This window comes from Mustela erminea, chromosome 3, assembly GCF_009829155.1.
Source record: "Mustela erminea isolate mMusErm1 chromosome 3, mMusErm1.Pri, whole genome shotgun sequence".
NCBI classification, from domain to species: Eukaryota; Metazoa; Chordata; class Mammalia; order Carnivora; family Mustelidae; genus Mustela; species Mustela erminea.
In genome coordinates, this window is record NC_045616.1 from 96,681,396 (window position 1) to 96,699,889 (window position 18,494).

The 18,494-nt window shown below is 39.5% G+C and overlaps 1 protein-coding gene across 2 annotated transcripts in view; it reads right to left on the reverse strand.

Annotated features, from left to right (window-relative positions):
* Nucleotides 1-16,543, reverse strand: part of ADAMTS19 (ADAM metallopeptidase with thrombospondin type 1 motif 19) — a 252,739-nt gene extending 236,196 nt beyond the window's left edge. For both annotated transcript variants that reach the window (XM_032336832.1, XM_032336831.1), the window contains exons 1-2: nt 15,790-16,543; nt 14,534-15,180 (exon numbers count right to left, since the gene is read on the reverse strand). In XM_032336832.1, coding sequence (XP_032192723.1) covers nt 14,534-15,180; nt 15,790-15,862 — 720 coding nt within the window. In that variant the 5' untranslated portion in view covers nt 15,863-16,543. The remainder of the gene's footprint in view (nt 1-14,533; nt 15,181-15,789) is intronic.
* Between the last annotated feature and the right edge of the window lie 1,951 nt (nt 16,544-18,494).

The window sequence follows — 18,494 nt, forward strand, 5'->3', positions numbered from 1 at the left end:
CTGTGCACTTGTGGAGTTTCCACAGCCAAAGCAAGAGCAGCCAAGTTATTAGAACACTTACTAAAATACTACAACTGAGCTAACTATAGGCAAATGTTTTGGAGCTCTCTTAAACCATACTAATGTGCAGTGCTGGGCTGTCCCCAGGGATGCTGTAGTATGTTATTCCAAAAGCATTTCAAATAGAAATAAGGGCTTTCCACATTCTTAAGCTTAGAACACATTCTAAATATGCACCAGTAGATTTGCTTCTCCTCTTTCATCTTTCCAACGGTTGACCTCCTTCATGACTGTACCTCTCTCCAAAGAAGATTGTGTCAAATCACATAGATTATGTAAGCTCTTGGGGGCTGACACGGAGAAAGAACTATGGAAACTGAAAAGGCAAAATAAACCATCAGGGGAATTAAATTAGTGGTCAAACATATTTCTTTAATTTACTATTCTACCAGCTTAAGTTTGGACCCAATTTTCAGGTGGTATTTGTAAACATGTCTTGTCCATTTTCCACTGACCACTCCAAAGCACCTATCCTGGAAGAATTCTTGGACCATCATTCTATTTCTTAAAGCTCAAATTTAAGATGTACAGGATGAAAATCTGGTTTAATCCTGACCTACAGATAACTTCAGCAGAAGAAATTTAAGCACATTAAGAAAAAAAAAAACTTATAAAGATTTCCTGTGTATATCTCCCTACATTATCACTCAAAACCAAAGATTTAAATATAACTATTTGAATATTACTACTTTTTATTTTAGAAGCTAAGTTTTTCCAGAACAAATTGCAACTAGGCTTTCATACATGTTCACTTCCTAACATGACACCAAGATCACATTTGCTTTCATATTAAATTTCATCAATTCTACGATGCGGTCTGTTTTATAACACAACCCTATGTAAAAGCTGCTAAAATGTGAAAATTATCCACTGGAATTAACTAAATATAATATTTCTATTTTTTATGAGACCTCTTTATATCATTATTATATTAATGACATGGATATTAACTATCTAAGGCTCTTTATTTTCGTAACATTTCCTCAATCATGACTCATATAGCTGGAAGACATCTGTCTATACTCATATTACCAGAGAAATTATATTGCTTTGGTTTTTAATAAAAGGCTATATATTGGAAATCTTGGCTCCATTTAAATAAACAGAATTATTTGGATATCAATTTACATTTAGGAAGTAAGTCTGAATGCTTTTGACTAAGATCTACTTCCCGAAAGGTTGATTTGGATTTTTTAAGTTTGTTTGGACTTACTTGTTTATTTTATTTGAACCTGACACTAACAATGTTGGTCTTTCACAGCAATGGGATATATGAAGCAGCATTGGAATATGATACCTAGATTCACATCCTAATTTTGCAAAGACACTAAGTGTACAACTCCCTATTTTGTATATTTTATTTGTATAACTCCAAATGAGTGGCTTTCCTTGTTTTCATAAATCCTTAAGAATTTTAAATCTTGTACACTATAATATGAGCGATCAGTAGATAATTCTGTTCCTTATCAATCAATGCAGTGTTTAAAAACATCCCCTAAGGACTGCTTTAGTAATAACAACTTTCAGATAACAAAAAAGCTTTTGTGTTGTTTACTCCCCAAACTGATCTTTAAACACAATTCCTATCAAAGTCCAGCAGACCCTATGTCAATATTAACAATCTGATCCTAAAATTTTGATAGAAATGCAAAGGATAGAGAATAGCCAAAACATTTTTTGAAAAGAAATCAAACTTGAAGTTCCCAAACTCAAAATATATTACATAAGGATAAACATATTTATGTATATAAAGAAGAATACGAATTATTCAAAAGTAAACTTGTATTTGTGGTTGACTTTCAACAAAAGTCCTATGGCATTTCATGAGGAAAGAATGAACTTTCCAGTAAACAATGTTGAGAGAAATTGGATATATATATGCAAAGAGATTAATCTGGACCCTGACTTCACACCATACACAAAAACTAACTCAGGATAAATCATAGACCTAAATATAAAAACCAGAAGTATGGAAGAAGACCTATGCCACCAGTGGGAGAAAGTCTATGCAACTGTAAGTTAGACACAGAGTTCTTAGATACAACACCAAAAGTACATTCGATAAAGCAAAAAAAAAAAAAAAAAAAAATGATAAACTGGATTTTTTTTTCAAAATTTATAAAAATTAGCTTTAGAAGACACCATTAAAAAACTGAATAGAAATGCAGAGAGTGGAAGAAAACAGTAGCAAATCATATGTCTGAAAAAACATTTACACCCAAGTATATAAAGAACTCTTGAAACCAAATAATTTAAAAAAAGAAAACCTAAAACAGGCAAAAGATCTGATATGCATTTCACCCAAGATGATTTAAGAGTAGCTATGAGACAGCAGATGATAAGCTGCTCAATACAGCCATCAGAAAAATGCAAATTAAAACCACAAGGAGATACCACTGCACAGTCATAAAGTAGTTATGATCAAAATGAGACAATAACAGGTGTTGTTGAGGATGTGGAGAAACTAGAATGCTGATACTTTGATGGTAGGAATATAAACTGGCGCAGAACTTTGTAAAACTACTTGCCAATTTCCTAAATACATTTACCAAACGACCTAGCAACTCCACTCTTAGATGTCTACCCCCGGGGTATGAAAATATATACCTACACAATGTATATTGTTATTACTGTTATTCATAAGTGAAAAAGTAAAAGCAACCCAAATGTCCACAACTTACAAAGAGATAAACAAAATGTGGTGTTATATAAACAATGGCTTATTGGGGTGCCTGGATGGCTCAGATCGTTAATCAGACTCTTGCTTTCCACTCAGGTTATGATCTCAGGGTCCTGGACTCAAGCCCTGCACTGGGCTCCAAGCTCACCGTAGATCTGCTTGTCTCTCTCACTCCCCATACTTATGCTCTCTTTCTCTCTCAAATAAATATATAGAACCCTTAAAAAAAAATTTTTTTAAACAATGGTTTATTATCCAGCAAGAAAAAAGTGAACTACTGATACATGCTACCACTCAGACTAACCTCAAAAACATTACACTAAGTTTAAGCCTTAAACACAAGAGACCAAATTTTGTATGATTTCATTTTAAGAAACATAAAGGCAAATCCTTTGAAACAGAAAGTAAATTAGTGATTTCCTGGCACTGGGGTCTAGGAACAGGGTGACTGGAAATGGGTATGAGTGACCACTTGGGGGTGATGGAAATATTCTAAAACTGGGTAGTGGCTATGGTTGCACAATTCTGTAAATGTACTAAAAGTCACTGCATTGTACATTTGGGTGAATTTTAGGGTAGATAAATCATACCAGTAAAAAAAAAAAAAAAAAAAAAAAGTAGAAAAAAAAGCATTCACAATATCCTTTATGTTACATTTTAAATAATGACTTACCCTACAAAAATCAGCTCAACATATTCATGAATCTATCTTACTCATGAGAAATAGATTCTACTTAGAAAAATTTTTACATAGCAACATTCAACTTAAGATACTGATTCAACACTTTTTTTTAACATATTGTTTGTTTATTTATTTGACAGAGAGAGAGATCACAAGTAGCAGAGGGGCAGGCAGAGAGAGGCGGGGAAGCAGGCTCCTCGCTAAGCAGAGAGCCTGATGCGGGACTCGATTCCAGAACCCCAAGATCATGACCTGAGCAGAAGGCAGAGGCTTTAACCCACTGAGCCACCCAGGCACCCCTGATTCAATACTTTTTAAAATATTACTAATTAGAACTGCCTATTGTGAACTGACAAGATTTTAACTGGAGATCTACAGAGACAAAGGAATTATATAAGTTAGTAGACAAAAGAGAGGATGTTAAATTAAATTTATTAAAAGACATATTTCCATAATGAATCACTCAGACATTATGCTTTGTTAGTTATATTTATACATAATCATTACTTGTGTGATAAATGACTCAAACTTTCTATTTTGTTGTAATAAAATTCTGAAATGCTATGTGTTCTATTTGCAAGCACACAACCAGAGCAGAAAACAACACAAAGACTTTATGCTAATTATACATAAGTTCCTTGGTCAAAAACTGAACTGCCCATCTACGAACTGGGTATGCTAAAATATCTGCTGGTAATATAACACTTTTATAATGAAAACTTACCTATCACATTTTATTCATACACTTTGGGATCCAAGTAATAACAGAAATACACTATTTGCATCTATCAGATTATTGATGTGATTATCTGCCTGGTCATTCCTCTAAGCAGGTTGATATGTTTTGGCTGTTAATTCTAATGAGTTTTACAGGGCTTATGACATCCAAATTGACATCCACAGAATGTAAATGAATAGATGAGATTTGCTATTTTATTTCTTTTTAGCTATTTCTGTCATTTGAGACAGCTTACCTTTTAATTCTGACATACCGCCAAAGGTCCTCTTAACCCTACCACAGTACCTTGCCATTCCAGAGTAGGTAATTTCTTGCAAGGAGTTTATAATTTTCTCAGTGATTTTTCTAATGTTCCACAGCAATGTGCCTCTGTCTTCATTTATCCACATCTAAAATGGCTGCCACCACAGACCCCCCTTCAAGCTGAATGTATGTTTCTTCCTGTGTTGCCAATCAATTTTATTTCATTACAATAACAATTGTGAAACAGCTGGAATAAGTTTCCTGTTACATTACCCATACAACTGCTGGTGGCACTTCGAAGCTATTTGCCTTTGTTGACTTCCAAATTCTAGAATGAGAAGCAAGTTTCAGTTTCTATATACTTTTTCACCTAAAGAGTAGAAAAACATTCATACTGGCATAAAGGTCCCACTATATCACCTCCCAACTAATGAGCACATATTTATAACTTGTTGAATAATGACTTAAAATCTATAAAATCCTTACCAGCTCAATGAGATCTGAGTGGGTTCTGGGAGGACGTTAAAGGCAAGGACAGAAGGTATCCAAGTTCACTACAGGAGCTAATAAGGAGGAATAAAATCCATTCAAGACACCTTGGGTGTAAAGTTTGTTGGATGTAACTCTAGTCGTTAAAGATGGTGATTGCTAGAGTTTTCAAAGCCACTCAAAATTTAAATTCTAGTTAGTGAACACATAATGTAATATTGGTTTCACCAGCAGAATTTAGTGATTCATCACTTCTGTACAAAACCCAGTGTTCATAACAAGTGCCCTCCTTACTGCCCATCACCATTTAGCCTGTCTCTGACCCCCCTTCCTCCATGAACCCTCAATTTGTTCTCTACCATCAAGAGTCTCCCATGATTTGCTTCCCTCTCTCTCTCTCTTTTTTTCCCTCTTCCCATATATTCATCTGGTTTGTTTCTTAAATTCCTAGTGGCCACCCTCAAATTTTAGCTTGCACAAGAATCACCTTGGGTTCTTTTTAAATGCATTTCTTGGATCTGAGACCCAGTCTGGGATTCTGATGTAAATGGAGAATTCCCAACTCCCTCAGCCTCACACTTACCACCATGATTTTGATAAAGCTATCTGCACACCAAATTTTAAGAAAAAAAGCAGCAAGAAGCATGAGCAAAGAGCCAGTGATGTGGGCTCACTGCAGAAAGTGGTCATATTTTTTAGACAAAGCCTGGCAGAAATAAGAGGGGAAAAAAAATCTGGGGCAAAACATCTTTTTGTGCTTGTGAAGGGAAAAAACAAAAAAACAAATATTTAGATCTTACTTTTTTTTTCAGTGGAAAGCAACAGGAAAGCAGAATATGTTAAATAATGCCAAAATTGGCCTTGGCTCATCAGCTCTATTTCCTAATCATTTGATTTAAAGCCTAAACAGTTAATAATTTATTACAGATATATGCACATTAATTATGAAATGGAATCAAGTTTCTCTTGTTGGAAAAGTCAAGTACTAAACTCTCTAAGCCCCAAGGGCCTTCTCAACACCGTCACGCAATAATTCTGTAGAAATATCTGGGTAGCATTAAAATGGCTTAGTTCCCATTTTCTCACTTCTCTCAGTCTAGGGTTTGGCATGAGAATAAAGATGAGATGGAGACAAGATGATGTGCTCACCATGGCTGTACCCTAAATGCACTGTGAAGCAAGTGATGGTCCTTGCTTAGCCAAGGGAATCTTAAAATTTCCTTTCAGGAAACCCCCCAAATCATAATCCAAGAGGGACTACTGGTTGTCCCACTGCCTCTAAATATATCAAGATTACTTTCCTAAGGTAAGACACTTCCCATCTATCAGGAACCTGGAACTCCTCTGATTATGCATTACGCTGTACAAAGAAGTCCATGAAACCATCTGGGATTAAACTGTAACTGCAATTACGCGGAAACATTCAATTGTGCGTGAGCTCAATAAAAATATGCTGTTTTAGTGTTGCATAGGAAATACTTGAAGGCTCCTGTAAAGAATTTCCTGAATTTAAAAAGTATACCACACTATGATTCAACTAATAAATTCCAAGTATGTACAAAATATTAATGTTAATGATTAAATATTTAATAAGCAAATATTATTATTAAACAAATTTATTCTCATAAAATTGGCCCATGCCTGAATTCAAGATATTAAGATATAGATTAATATATGATTAAAGAATTTATTGACTTTTAATGTACAATGTTCATCCATCAGCACGATGATTCTTCTAAGACTGATTTTTTATTAGAATTCACTGTATGATTGCCTTAAATAAGACTGGAGGGTCTGCACAATCTACATACAGAAAATTCTCATGTGTCACCACTGGTAGGACAACAATCATATATGCCATCCTGAATCTTAAACCAGAAAACCATAGAATGCCTTAAAGAGATGCGTTCTTCAAGGTGATGAAGGCATACTGAACTCTGACTAAATCACAGAGTTGTGAGGGATGTAGGGAGGGCAAGAAGCTGAAGCAAAGGAACAGTTTCTTGAGGACTGTATGTATACTGAAACAAGGAATGACTTTTTTATCTTTTTTTTCTCCAGGCATTCAGCACAATATATCTATGTAAGTCGCCCCCTAATGAGGACTACTTACAATGTTCTGCCCTTGAAAACAGTATTATAAGGAAGAGGGTGATATGTCAGTCTTTTGCGCACAAATGAATATTCCTGAAAGGAAGGGTAAGCATTTCAAATTTAAGTACTTACAATACAAAAGACTTGACCAATTTGCTCTCCTACAATGCGTAAGATTAAGTGTTCTCCAAGCATGCCCTATGGATATTATCAATTTGCATAATTTGTGCCAACCGAATGAAACAGCAATGATGTCTGAGGAAATTTGCTTTTACTAGCTTACTAATAAATTTGAGAACAATTTGAGTGTTTATTTGATACTCATATTTCCTTTTCAGCATATTCACTAAAATGTGACTATCTATAGATGGTAAGCTAATAGATGACTTATTTCACATATTTTCCACTTTCTACACTTAGCATTATTATTTCGTTATTAATATTTATCTTGTTAAAATACTCATACAGAAAGAGATCTGGAATAGAAATGAAAAAGACTAAAATTCTAATGAAAAAATGACTACCAGACATGAACACAACATTTACAGGAAAGGAAATAAGAATAAAAATATGAAAAGATGCTCAGCCTCACAAAAAATACCCCCAAAATGTCAATTAAAATTGCACTGAGGGAACTTTTTTTTTTTTTTTTTGCCTATTAGTTTTCACAAACATCAATGTCTTTAACACCACCCACATTGGTAAAAGCATAGAGGAAAGATGTACTCACATACTCCACTGGCCTGAAGAGTACAGAGTGGTACCACCACTGTGGGGTACAGTCAGATATCATCACCCAAAATTACCAGTACAACATGCCCTTTGACAAAGATTTACATTACATAAACAAAATGGTGTATTTACAGAGTCCTATTTATTTAGTGCTGTTCATAATAGGAAAATACTAGAATTGATCTAGTTGACTTCAACACCAAACAGATTAAGTAGATTAAGGAGCATACTTACAAATCAGATAAAGGGAACTATCAAAATAATAAAGGAGACTCTCTCTGTGCACTCATGTGGTAATCTCACATGTGCATGCATGTGTGTGTATACAAATAATATAAGCTTAATCAACTGCTTCTAGACCACACACTAGAAACTAATAACCCCAGCTACATCTGGGAAGGAATCTAGCAATAACTGAGAAAGGGTTGGAGGAAGACTTTCCATTGCATACAATTTTGGAGGCTCTGTTTGGTAAAGTTTGAGCCCTTATAATTTTGAAAATGACATTATTTTGCCTTTCAGTTTGCATGGTTATTTGGCTCTTAACTATAGAGAACAAACTGGAGGGAAGGTGGGTGGGGAGACAAGTTAAACAGGCAAGGAGCAGTAAGGAGGGCACTTGTTGTGATGACCAGAGATTGGGTGTTGGAAGTGATGGAAGTGATGAATCACTAAATTCTATACCTGAAACTAATATTACACTGTTTGTTAACTAACTGGAATTTAAATAAAAACTTGAAAAAAATGATGAATGGTGTTGGGCTGAGTCCAGGATTCAAAATTCTATTTCCTTAGAACTCTAAAACAATCAACTCATGATCTTCTAGTGTCTGACACTCATTCCAGTAGAGATAATCATTCTCTCATTAAGAGAATTTTCTCTTTCTCTTTGATTTTCTAATATTCTCCCACAGTGTGTCTAGGCGTGGGTCTCTACTTATCCCACTGTGAGCTTGGTGACTCGTCCTTCGATCTGGAGGTGCACGTCTTCCTTTATTTCTGGAAATGTGATTGTGATACAGAAAAAGTATCTGTCTAACCCACGTTAGACAAATCAACCCAAATCTCTGAATTAAATAACACTCTACACACCATCTTAAAAATACGGTCACCAAGGCACACAACATGCAGAATGCGCATAGTTCGTACATTCCTCCCTTGTCTTGCTACATGCAATTCTTTCCAATGATCAGCCTGTGTGTTAACCAGGAATCAGCTGCATTTGCTTGAACACACATAGGTACAATATTCTGTAATCATGTAATTTAATCTGACACTAAATATTAAACAGCAAAATACAAGTGCAAAAGTGTCCTTGTTCCCTTGAAAATTTTGGAAAAGCTTGAGAAAGGTTAAGTTGCTAAAGGAAAATGACTCTAATTTCATTCGGGATGAAGCAGCTGTAAAAGATATGAAATTTTTAAAAGTCCAGGATTCTACACATAATTTATGCTGAATGTGTCTTTAGTTTTTCTTCCAAATATAAAAGTCTATATTGGAAATGGTTTGTATGCCTACTGGGTGAGGTTCACCTGTAAGACTTCACATCCAAAGCTTGGCTGATAAATAAATAAATATACATATTTATTTATATGATAAATATTTATCATATAATATTTGATAAAATAAATATATATTTATATATAAGACATATATACATATCATATATATGTATATATATCATATATATGATATGTATATATGATATGTATATATATATAAGTCACATATATATGTGATTTAAATTAGATTCAAATGTTTAGGGTACATTGTTTAGGGTACATTGCATGCATTTTAAAAATTCTATCCTTTATAAATGGTAAATAATCAGATGTGTGCTCAACTTATACAGTATTCACTGTATAAGTGTGTTTATCCTGGAGTTGGAACAACAGGACAATGGTCAAATAAATTACACTACACTCACATAAACAAAACTCCATCCTTTCAGTTATTTTTTAAAAGTTAACAGCTATTAGACAAATTTGAACATCCAAACCTAGGATTCATGGCTCACAACTTTTCTTTCATACTATTAACACATTTGTCCTTCATATTATGTTCTGGGAGAATTTCTGGGCCTGATCTTCTAGATCAGAAATTTACCTGTCAGTTCACTGATGGAGTTTTTAATTCTAGTGACAACTTATTTTTAAATCCATTGTAACTAATCATTTTTTTCTGGACAGCAGGTATTGCTGTAGTTTTTAAAATTTATTTGGTCAATGAATATATATCCGCTCTTATGCTTCCATTAAAGTCTCCTTTTATTCATTGATTTTGTTGCTTTGTATATTAACTGGCCAGAGTTTGATGACTTTCCTTTATGCAGGTCATTTTTGTAAAAGTGTGATATTCTTGGGTGTCAGCTCATATCTTTTTGATTTCCCTGCTCACCTATCTGTGGTGACTCCTCAGGTTATTTGATGAAACAGGTGGGCCATCTGCTGGGGGTTTGAAAGGGGAGATGCTGTGTCCTCTGGTGTCACCAACATGCCTGGGAAAGCTCTGTCTTTGTCCTCTCTGATCTTGCCTAGACACGCATATGTGGATTCCAATGCTGGTCATAACTGGACATGAGAAAAAGTCAATGCCACTTCTGCTCCCTGCATTCCTGCTCCCTGCACTTCTGGTAAAGCCTCTGCCGTTCATGGAGGTTTCCTAAAGTCTCCGTGTTCTCCATGAATCCAGCCCAAACTGTTTTCAGTCTTTCAGGAGATATTCAACATGTCTGACTTACTAATGGCACTCTTTTATAATATTCCTTTAGATTTATTTACAAGATCTTTTCTGTGGCTCCTAAGACTTGGCTTGAACCAAGAAGGTGGATGTGTGAGATTAGTTGGCAATCTTTACTTTTTTTTATTTAGATGTTCCCAGTTCTGCTAGTGCACAACCATTGCCCCAACCCTGCCAGGACACTCTCCCCTCCTGCCTTAGTACTGGTACCTGAGAAAGTGCCTTGCTGGAATAGAGATCCTAAAATATTTAACTCTTCAAAACTTGCTGTGGCATTGAATACTGTGATACAGGAAAAAAGGCATAAACTGCTCAAAACAATTGAATTTACACAAGGCTGTAGATTCTCTATAAAGAGCTAATCAAAATTACTACTGTATAAAACTTAAAAATTAAGGGGATAAAATTTAAGTAGTCACTCTTTATCATCCTGGAAGGATAATCCAAATATTAATGATAACCATTTCAACAGACAATTGTAAGGGAACCACAGGTAATGTGTGTAGTCACCTAGTTTATTCTGCTTAGGTGTGCTTTTAAAAAAGAAAAACAAAAATAAAAACAAAAACTAATGTGTTATTTTTGAGCCAATATAATTGTTGTTACTCTTTCATAAAATTTAATTTGTTGCATTTTTCTATTTTAATTTTTATAGACTTATTTAAAACATAATAAACTACTATATTTTTGTCCAGTGATTTTTACTGACTGCTGACTCGGAACCAGGTATCTTACAGTGTTGTGAAAATGAAGAGAAATGTTTAAGAAAGTAGCATCAGAGCACTTGGGGCAAACTACATTTGTAGCTATATAAGCTGTTGTGTTTCCTTGTTTCCATCTGTCACTGGCACACCAGGCTGGAAGCTCCTTGAAACATAAATCAAGGATTTTTCATCTCCTTTTTGTATTCTCCATATCTGCACAATGTCTTGCCCAGAAGACTTATTTATCAAATGTTTCATTGCTTAGTATTAGGATATTTATGTGCCCACTGGATCTTCTATGTGGCTCAGATAAGATTACTGTTCAATATTAGAGACTAAGAAGGGTAAACAGAAATAGCGAGAACACTTCATACATCTATTGCTAGATATGCAAATAAAATTTGTGTGTTTTATAAATAGGAAAAATGAGATCCAGAAAGATTAAGTACTTTGAAGAGGCAGCTCCTGATCATATAACCAAAATATCTATTCTAGCACTTCCCCTTTCGTTGCACAAGCAGACTGGTATCTGGAGAATGAATTGGCCAATCTTATAAATGTTTACCACTGTGCAGAACTGGGTAGTTGATGATCTATCTCCCCTGATAGAGACTCTTGGATCTTTTCAAATATACACTAATCCAAAAGGTGTGGAGGAGTTCAGACACCAGAAGACAAAGCTAGCTGCTAAAAGAGGGGAGGAGACAGTACACTTAGATATCTACTCTTTTCTAAGAAACTAATGATCAGAAAGCTTTCACTTACTGGGAAGAAGGAAAAAAAAAAAAAAAACTGTTGCAAATGAAAAGCAGTTGCATTTATAAATAATTCACCCCCACAGAAAGTCAATGTGACTCCTCACATTAGAATTAGAGAATCACAGATTTCTGGAAATACAGAATACAATGTAGACTTACAATAATCAATAGTTTGGAACAGCCTATAGTGTAGCAGACAAGGCTTTTGAGGTCTGATCTCACCAGATATTTTAGGGTCATTTCCCCTTATTGGACCTTCTAGCCCAGTCACAGGAGGTTCTTATTTTCATTTCCTTGATAGGTCTCTACTTTTATGTCTTCAGCATCATCTCTCTACCTAAAACACTCTTTAGCCTTGTTTTGCCTGGGAAAAGCCTCCTCATGCTTCAGTTGAACTCTGCTTTGGGATGCCTTCCCCACGTTCCCAAGCTGGATCCATCTCAGGAATAGGATTTGATTCAGCACCTTGCTGCTCCATAGATACCGGGTCATAACCACTTATGTATGCTGTCCTTCTCCTAACCTGTAAATCCCTAATGGAGGATATAGGATACATTAAACATCTAATAGAATTTCAATTCTATCCTCCAGTTTTTAATTAAATCATCCAATTCTCTCATTTAACTAATGAAAACTGAAGCCCAGAGAGGTAAGGGACTTGTCAATTGTCAGTGTACAAGCCAATGTCAGAGCTCAGATAACAAAATTATGCTCTCTTTCCTAATCCACCCTCATAAGGGAAAAGGGGCTGGCATGGTAGAGTCTGGAGTAACAAACCCACTCTTCTTGGCTATCTGCCTAACTTTTAACTCAAACGTCTGACTGCTATACTGTATTGCTGGCAACGTCATATTTCCTCAATAACAAAGACTTCCCAGTTCAGAACATATACATATGTGGCTAATAGGAAAAGTGAGTAAAAGTCCAACATGATAAACAGAGAGGTATGTCAAACTCCTATTCAGTCTATGAAAAACCTACTCATAATTCTAACTTTGCTCCCTTAAGTATGGAGAGAAAGCATAGCTCATTTGGAAAATGTGACCAAAAGCCCACATTTCAACACAGTGAAATGCTTTATCCCCTATTGCTTCTACCACACCAGGAACTTTCTATATGTAATTATTTAATCCCTGGCCAAAAACTAGTGGACAATGAAAGCCCCACAAAATGTTTCCCCCAGTGAAGTGTTCAAACATCAGTTCCACAAAAAACATTTTTAAAAGCTTTTCGTGTATTTTTTCCATGCCAACTTTTTTCACTCATGGCTAAAAATGTCCATATTTGAATATTCATCATTATGAGCATCTGGTAAAATATAGCCTTGTCCAGCAATTTACATCATTGGACTATGAGACCTTAGGAGGGCATAGGTAAAAATTTCCAGTTTCATTTTGTCTGGATTTTGACCATCTTTTTCCATTTCATGACTTTGGGTGGCTTTGATTGTGCGGATATTTTCTGCTCTCCATTTCTATTAGATTCTTCTAGAAACGAGCAGGTTGTTTTCAGATAAGTCCTTGTGGATTTCATCAATGGCTCATTAGAAACAGCAAAATGAAGTCACAAATCACATGAGCATTTTCAATATCTTGTGGGTTTTGTATTAAACCAGTAATAAAGGCCACAATATGATGGATGTACAATAACGTGAAGGTACTTAATGCCTCTGAAGTGTACATCTAAAAATGGTTAAAGAGTAAATTTTATGTTATGTATACTTTACCATAAAGTAAAGGCCAACTTACAGGAGGTAACAATTATCCCCAAACCTGGGTCAGGGCAGAGAAGAGAAAATCCAAAGATGATCTCCATTGTTCAGACAGCGCAAATGGTTTCTCCTTTCCCATTCCAACAGGCCTCTCAGCAAGGCTCCCACCCCTACTACTTTCCACCATGGAGTGGAGAGGAGAAAAGCCAACTCCCACCAGGTAAAATGTAAACCTCAGGAAAGAAAAAGTTAAACCACAGAACCATGACCCTTTGCATACCGACTGGGTTCTAAGGTCATTCATCCGTCCACAGCTCCAGGTCTTTTGGTGACTCCTCCACTCCTGTCCCCACCCCCACCCCCGGCCACCGCTGAACAGGTGTCCAGCGTGGCTATGCATGTGTTTAAATTCTAGACAGCTGTCAGAATGTAATTCCCTAGAGAACTGTTCTGACAACTTTGAAGTAGGACATTAAAAAAAAATTTTTTTTTATAATAAATGCAGAACTGGGGGTGGGGGCAGACCCGGGGGAGACTCGGCAGATTGGCTGTCTTCCACACTCCGAAAAGACACCACGTGGTGGGCTTATTTTGGAAAACAGAAAGAAGTAAAACCAGTGGGAAGAGTTGCCAGGAGGCAGTTGGATACAGTAATCAAAAGAAACCTAGAACCAGGTAGAAGAAGACTGTTCATCCACCCAATTAGCCTTTAGATTCACTCACTGCCCTGGAGATGTTCAGTGGGAGGTAAACCGGTTAGACTTCCTGCGTTGTGGAGACAGGGGTGAAGTTCAGGGAGACCACTTTGGAAGGGGATGAGGGACAGTCAAACCAGCCCGGTGTGTGAGGGGCGAGCGCGGAGTGGCGGGAAAGTGGAGAGCTGGGGAAGGAAGGGCGCTTACCAGGCCACCTCCACAGGTGCTGAAAGAGGCCAGCGAGCCAGGGTGCCGCAGCACCGCTCCGGTGTAGAAGCAGGAGGCGTCGGGCGGCGCGGGAGGGCGGGGGGCGGCTGCTGCCCGCGTTGGGCCCGGGCCGGGGCTCGGCCGCTGTTCCACCTCGAAGCGCGGCGCCAGGAAGCGGCCATCTCTCCGGAGCAGCAAGTACAGGTCCCGGGAGAAGGCCGGGATCCGCAGCAGTACCTCGTCGCCGTCCGGCTCGGCTTCCTGGGCCGGGGGAGGAGACGGGGGTGGCTGTGGGGGCGGCGGCTGCCACGAGGCCGGGGCGCCCGGGGACAGGGCGGCAGCCCCGCTGGATCCCCGCGGCAGTTCCTGCGATTCGAACTCCTCGTCCTCCTCACCCGCCGGGGGCGACGGCGGCCGAGGCTGGGGCCGGGGCTCTGACTGGCCCTCCGCGGGCTCCACCGGCGGCGCCGGGGCCACGGAGCGCACCTCGCGTGAGCTGCCGGCCGCCTGCGCCCGGGCGCCTGCGCCGCGCGCCCAGCCTGGGTCCGCGCTGCCCCCGCTGCCGCCGGCCGCGTCCACTGGCTCCCTGCGCCAAAGTGCAGGAAACACGACTTCCCACTCCTCGCGGTCGGGGGCGAACTGCAGCCCTGCGGGCGGGGCAGACAGAGAAGTGCGGGGCTTAAAGTGCCGCGGTTCCAGTAGCACAAGCATTCCCAGGCTCACATTCGGTTCTGATACAAGGTTCTCGTGTTAATGTGTTGGAGACCACCCGTCTAGTCCCTGAAACTCTTGCAACCCCTAAAGACTCACGATCAGATTACAGACCCCAGCATTTTCAAAATAAAAGTACGAAGATATGGGGGGAGGGGAGAATGAGTGGGGCAGCAAAGTTTGGTGACACCACTTAGTTGGTGAAGGAAAACCGGTGCAAAGACATTACTTTCTTAAGCATATGTCAGAGCAAAGCCTCGCTATCAATTGCTGTACTTCCCGTTTTCCTCCAGGTGCTGTAAACGCAAATATTACTGCTCTCATTAGAGGAAAGCTAATCATTCCACGATGCTTAAAATGAGGTCGAGAGGAGTGCATTTCGCTCGCTAGCAGGACCCCCTCATCTGCACCCGCACGCTCCTTTCTACTGCTACCCACTGAGCCCTGCTCACCGCGCACCGGCTGCACCAGCCCTGCCTCCCCTTGCGTTCTCGGTTTCCGCTGGGGAAGTTGGAAAGCCAGCCTAAAGTCTCGGAAGAACTTACCTGCAATGATCCCATTCGACAAGACCCCCAGCTGGTAGAGGAGGCAGCAGCAGCAGATGTGTGTAAGGCGCATCTCGCGGCTCTTTCCGGGACCGCGCTACCGCGGCCGCGGCTCCCTGCCCCGCGCGCGCCTCCTTGCGCTATCCACCGCGGGCGCCGCCGCCTCCCCGGAGCGCAAGGAGGCCGGGAGGCGAGTTTGCCCAGGCCCTTTGTCTGCCGGGGGTGGGAGGGGGGTGCTGTGTGACTCCGAGAGGCTGCCCGAGCCCGGGCGGGGGTGGGGTGGGGTGGAGTGGAGGGAGGAGCGGGGGCAGGCAGAGCCGCGGCCCCGCAGCGCTCTGGCTCCCTGGCGAATTAGGTGATGAGTCTATTTTCTGTGTTCTGGACGTTGCGAGAGTTTCCGGAGCCCCACAGGATAGACCCAAAGTTCAGGAGCGTGCCGGCAGGCGCAAGGCTGGCAGTGCTGCCTCCGGACAGGAGGGAGGACTGCCCCGCGCGGGCAGGAGCGCCGCGGTGTCCGAGCCGTGGCTCGCCGCCTGCACCAGCGCAGAACTGCCAGGAGCGGTTCCCAGCAACCTGGTGTGCCAAGCTCCGCGCACGACTCGGGTCCGGAGTGCTGCGAGCTCTTACCCTGAGAGGCGCGGGAGCGAATTTGTGGCGGGATGAAGAGGAGACACGACTCGCGAGGTGGGTTTGGTGGAGAAAAGATTCAAGCAGATCTGACAAGAAGAAGGGAGCAAGGGGTGCCCGCCTCTTGTGACTTTGTGGGACAAAGGTCCCAGAAAAGCACACACGTGCTTACACACCGAGTTGGGGTGGGGACCCAAATTCCCTCAGCTGACTGCTGATTGGCCATTCCTGGGAGGCCGATTTGCATCCTTACTCTGCACCCACTCCCACCCCCACTCCCCAGCTGAGGTGTGTGCAGGTAGAAGCCCCTCCCCAGGCCATCCCACTCCCACGTCCCTCCCTCCCCAATCTTCACATCACACAAAGCAAAACTTACAGCAGGGTTGAGCACAAAGCTGTGCACACTTCCCAAAGACTTTGATTTTTCCATCCATCTTTGTCTCTAGGAATTTTCTAAGCTGAGAGATAATGTGATTCGTCATGGAGTGTGCTTCAAAGGTTCCCAGGACAGTAGACACCCTGACATTTCAGAGCCCCTTATATCACCTTATCTTTCAGGCTTCCCATTCATCACTGCTATCAATTTCCATCCTCCTCCCCTTCTCTGGCTCTCACACACACGCACACTCTCTCTCTCATAACAAGGGTGAGATTAAAGGGACTGACATTAAATATTGTATGTTAAAGATCTCATAAGGTGAGATTATTTTGCCTTTTTTACTTTTTGTACCTCGAAAATGTATCTTTGCTCTTTCTGTCTTTTGGGGGGAATGCAAACTTAAATACTCTTGCTTTCTTTGTCACAGATCTTCAGGGTCCCCACTCCCTTGTGCACACCTCTTCCTTGGCGACACCAAACATTTTCACATCAGACTCAAGAGGGTTTGATCTAACTTTCTCTACGCATCCTCTGTACTAGGCCAGTCACCTAAAAATTAGTTCATGCAAATCAGTATTTTTTTAAAAGTCCAGCATTGGGAGATTGGTTCCCCACATCCTTTGTTATTTCACCTTCTGTTCCTTGTGTCAAAGGTGACTACTATGCTTTTAAGGGAGGCAGACTATCTTATTTCAAAGGAAAGCCATTGTTTGAATAAGCTGGGTCCTAGAATACTTTCTTTGAGTTGTCTTGGGCTTAAAAACAAACATGAAGACACTCTAGGTGTGTTTGTCAAGAGTGCTCTGCCCCCCAACCTTGTCTTGTAAAATCCCTGGAACTGAGCAACTAGGTGAGTGTGGATTTCCAGACATTCAAAAAATATCTGGGTTACTTAGAAACCTACACACTCCTTATGGGACTCAATTATACAGATTTAAAACTAGGCAAGAAATCAAAGGCAGTTTATTTTTAACAAATATAGCAAGTATTAAGGCAGACAGCTAGTTTTACTGAAGCATTTCCACCAGGATATACAAATTAAATAAAATGTTTCTTATATCATTTGAACAATGACAATAAAAATATAAGAGTAAAGTTTGAGGAGGAAAGTATATTGTCTGTATTTACTGGAATACCTTTGTGATTCCTTAAAACTAGATGAGGTTTGATATGATTTGGTAAATTTACTCAGAAGCACATGTTGTCAATTTAAGTTCCCATCTCTGTCCTTTTTTGTTCCTATTGATACAGGATCCCTACGAATCTCTAATGGTAGAGGTTAATAGTGATTGTTACGGAAAGTTTTGCCTAATTTCCAGATAATTCTGATCTTTCTCCCATTTGATGTACTGTTATATTTGTATATTTTCTAAGATTTTTTATAAATCATGGTTTGGTGTACATAGTATACATATTTCTTCTACTAAGCTATCTTTTTTTTTTTTTTGGAAAGGTAGGATTTCTTTTATATATATTTTTTTTACTTTTTTAAAATTTGATTTTTAAGTAATCTCTACACCCATCGTGGGGCTCAAACTCACAACCCCAAGATCAAGAGTCGTGTGCTCCACTGATGAGCCAGCCAGGCACCCCTCTTTCATATATACATTTTTAAAACAACACTCTGCCTAATTCATTGATTTACACTGAATAGCTGTGGAAATTCTAAGGAGATTCTCAAAGATCATTTAGAAGATAA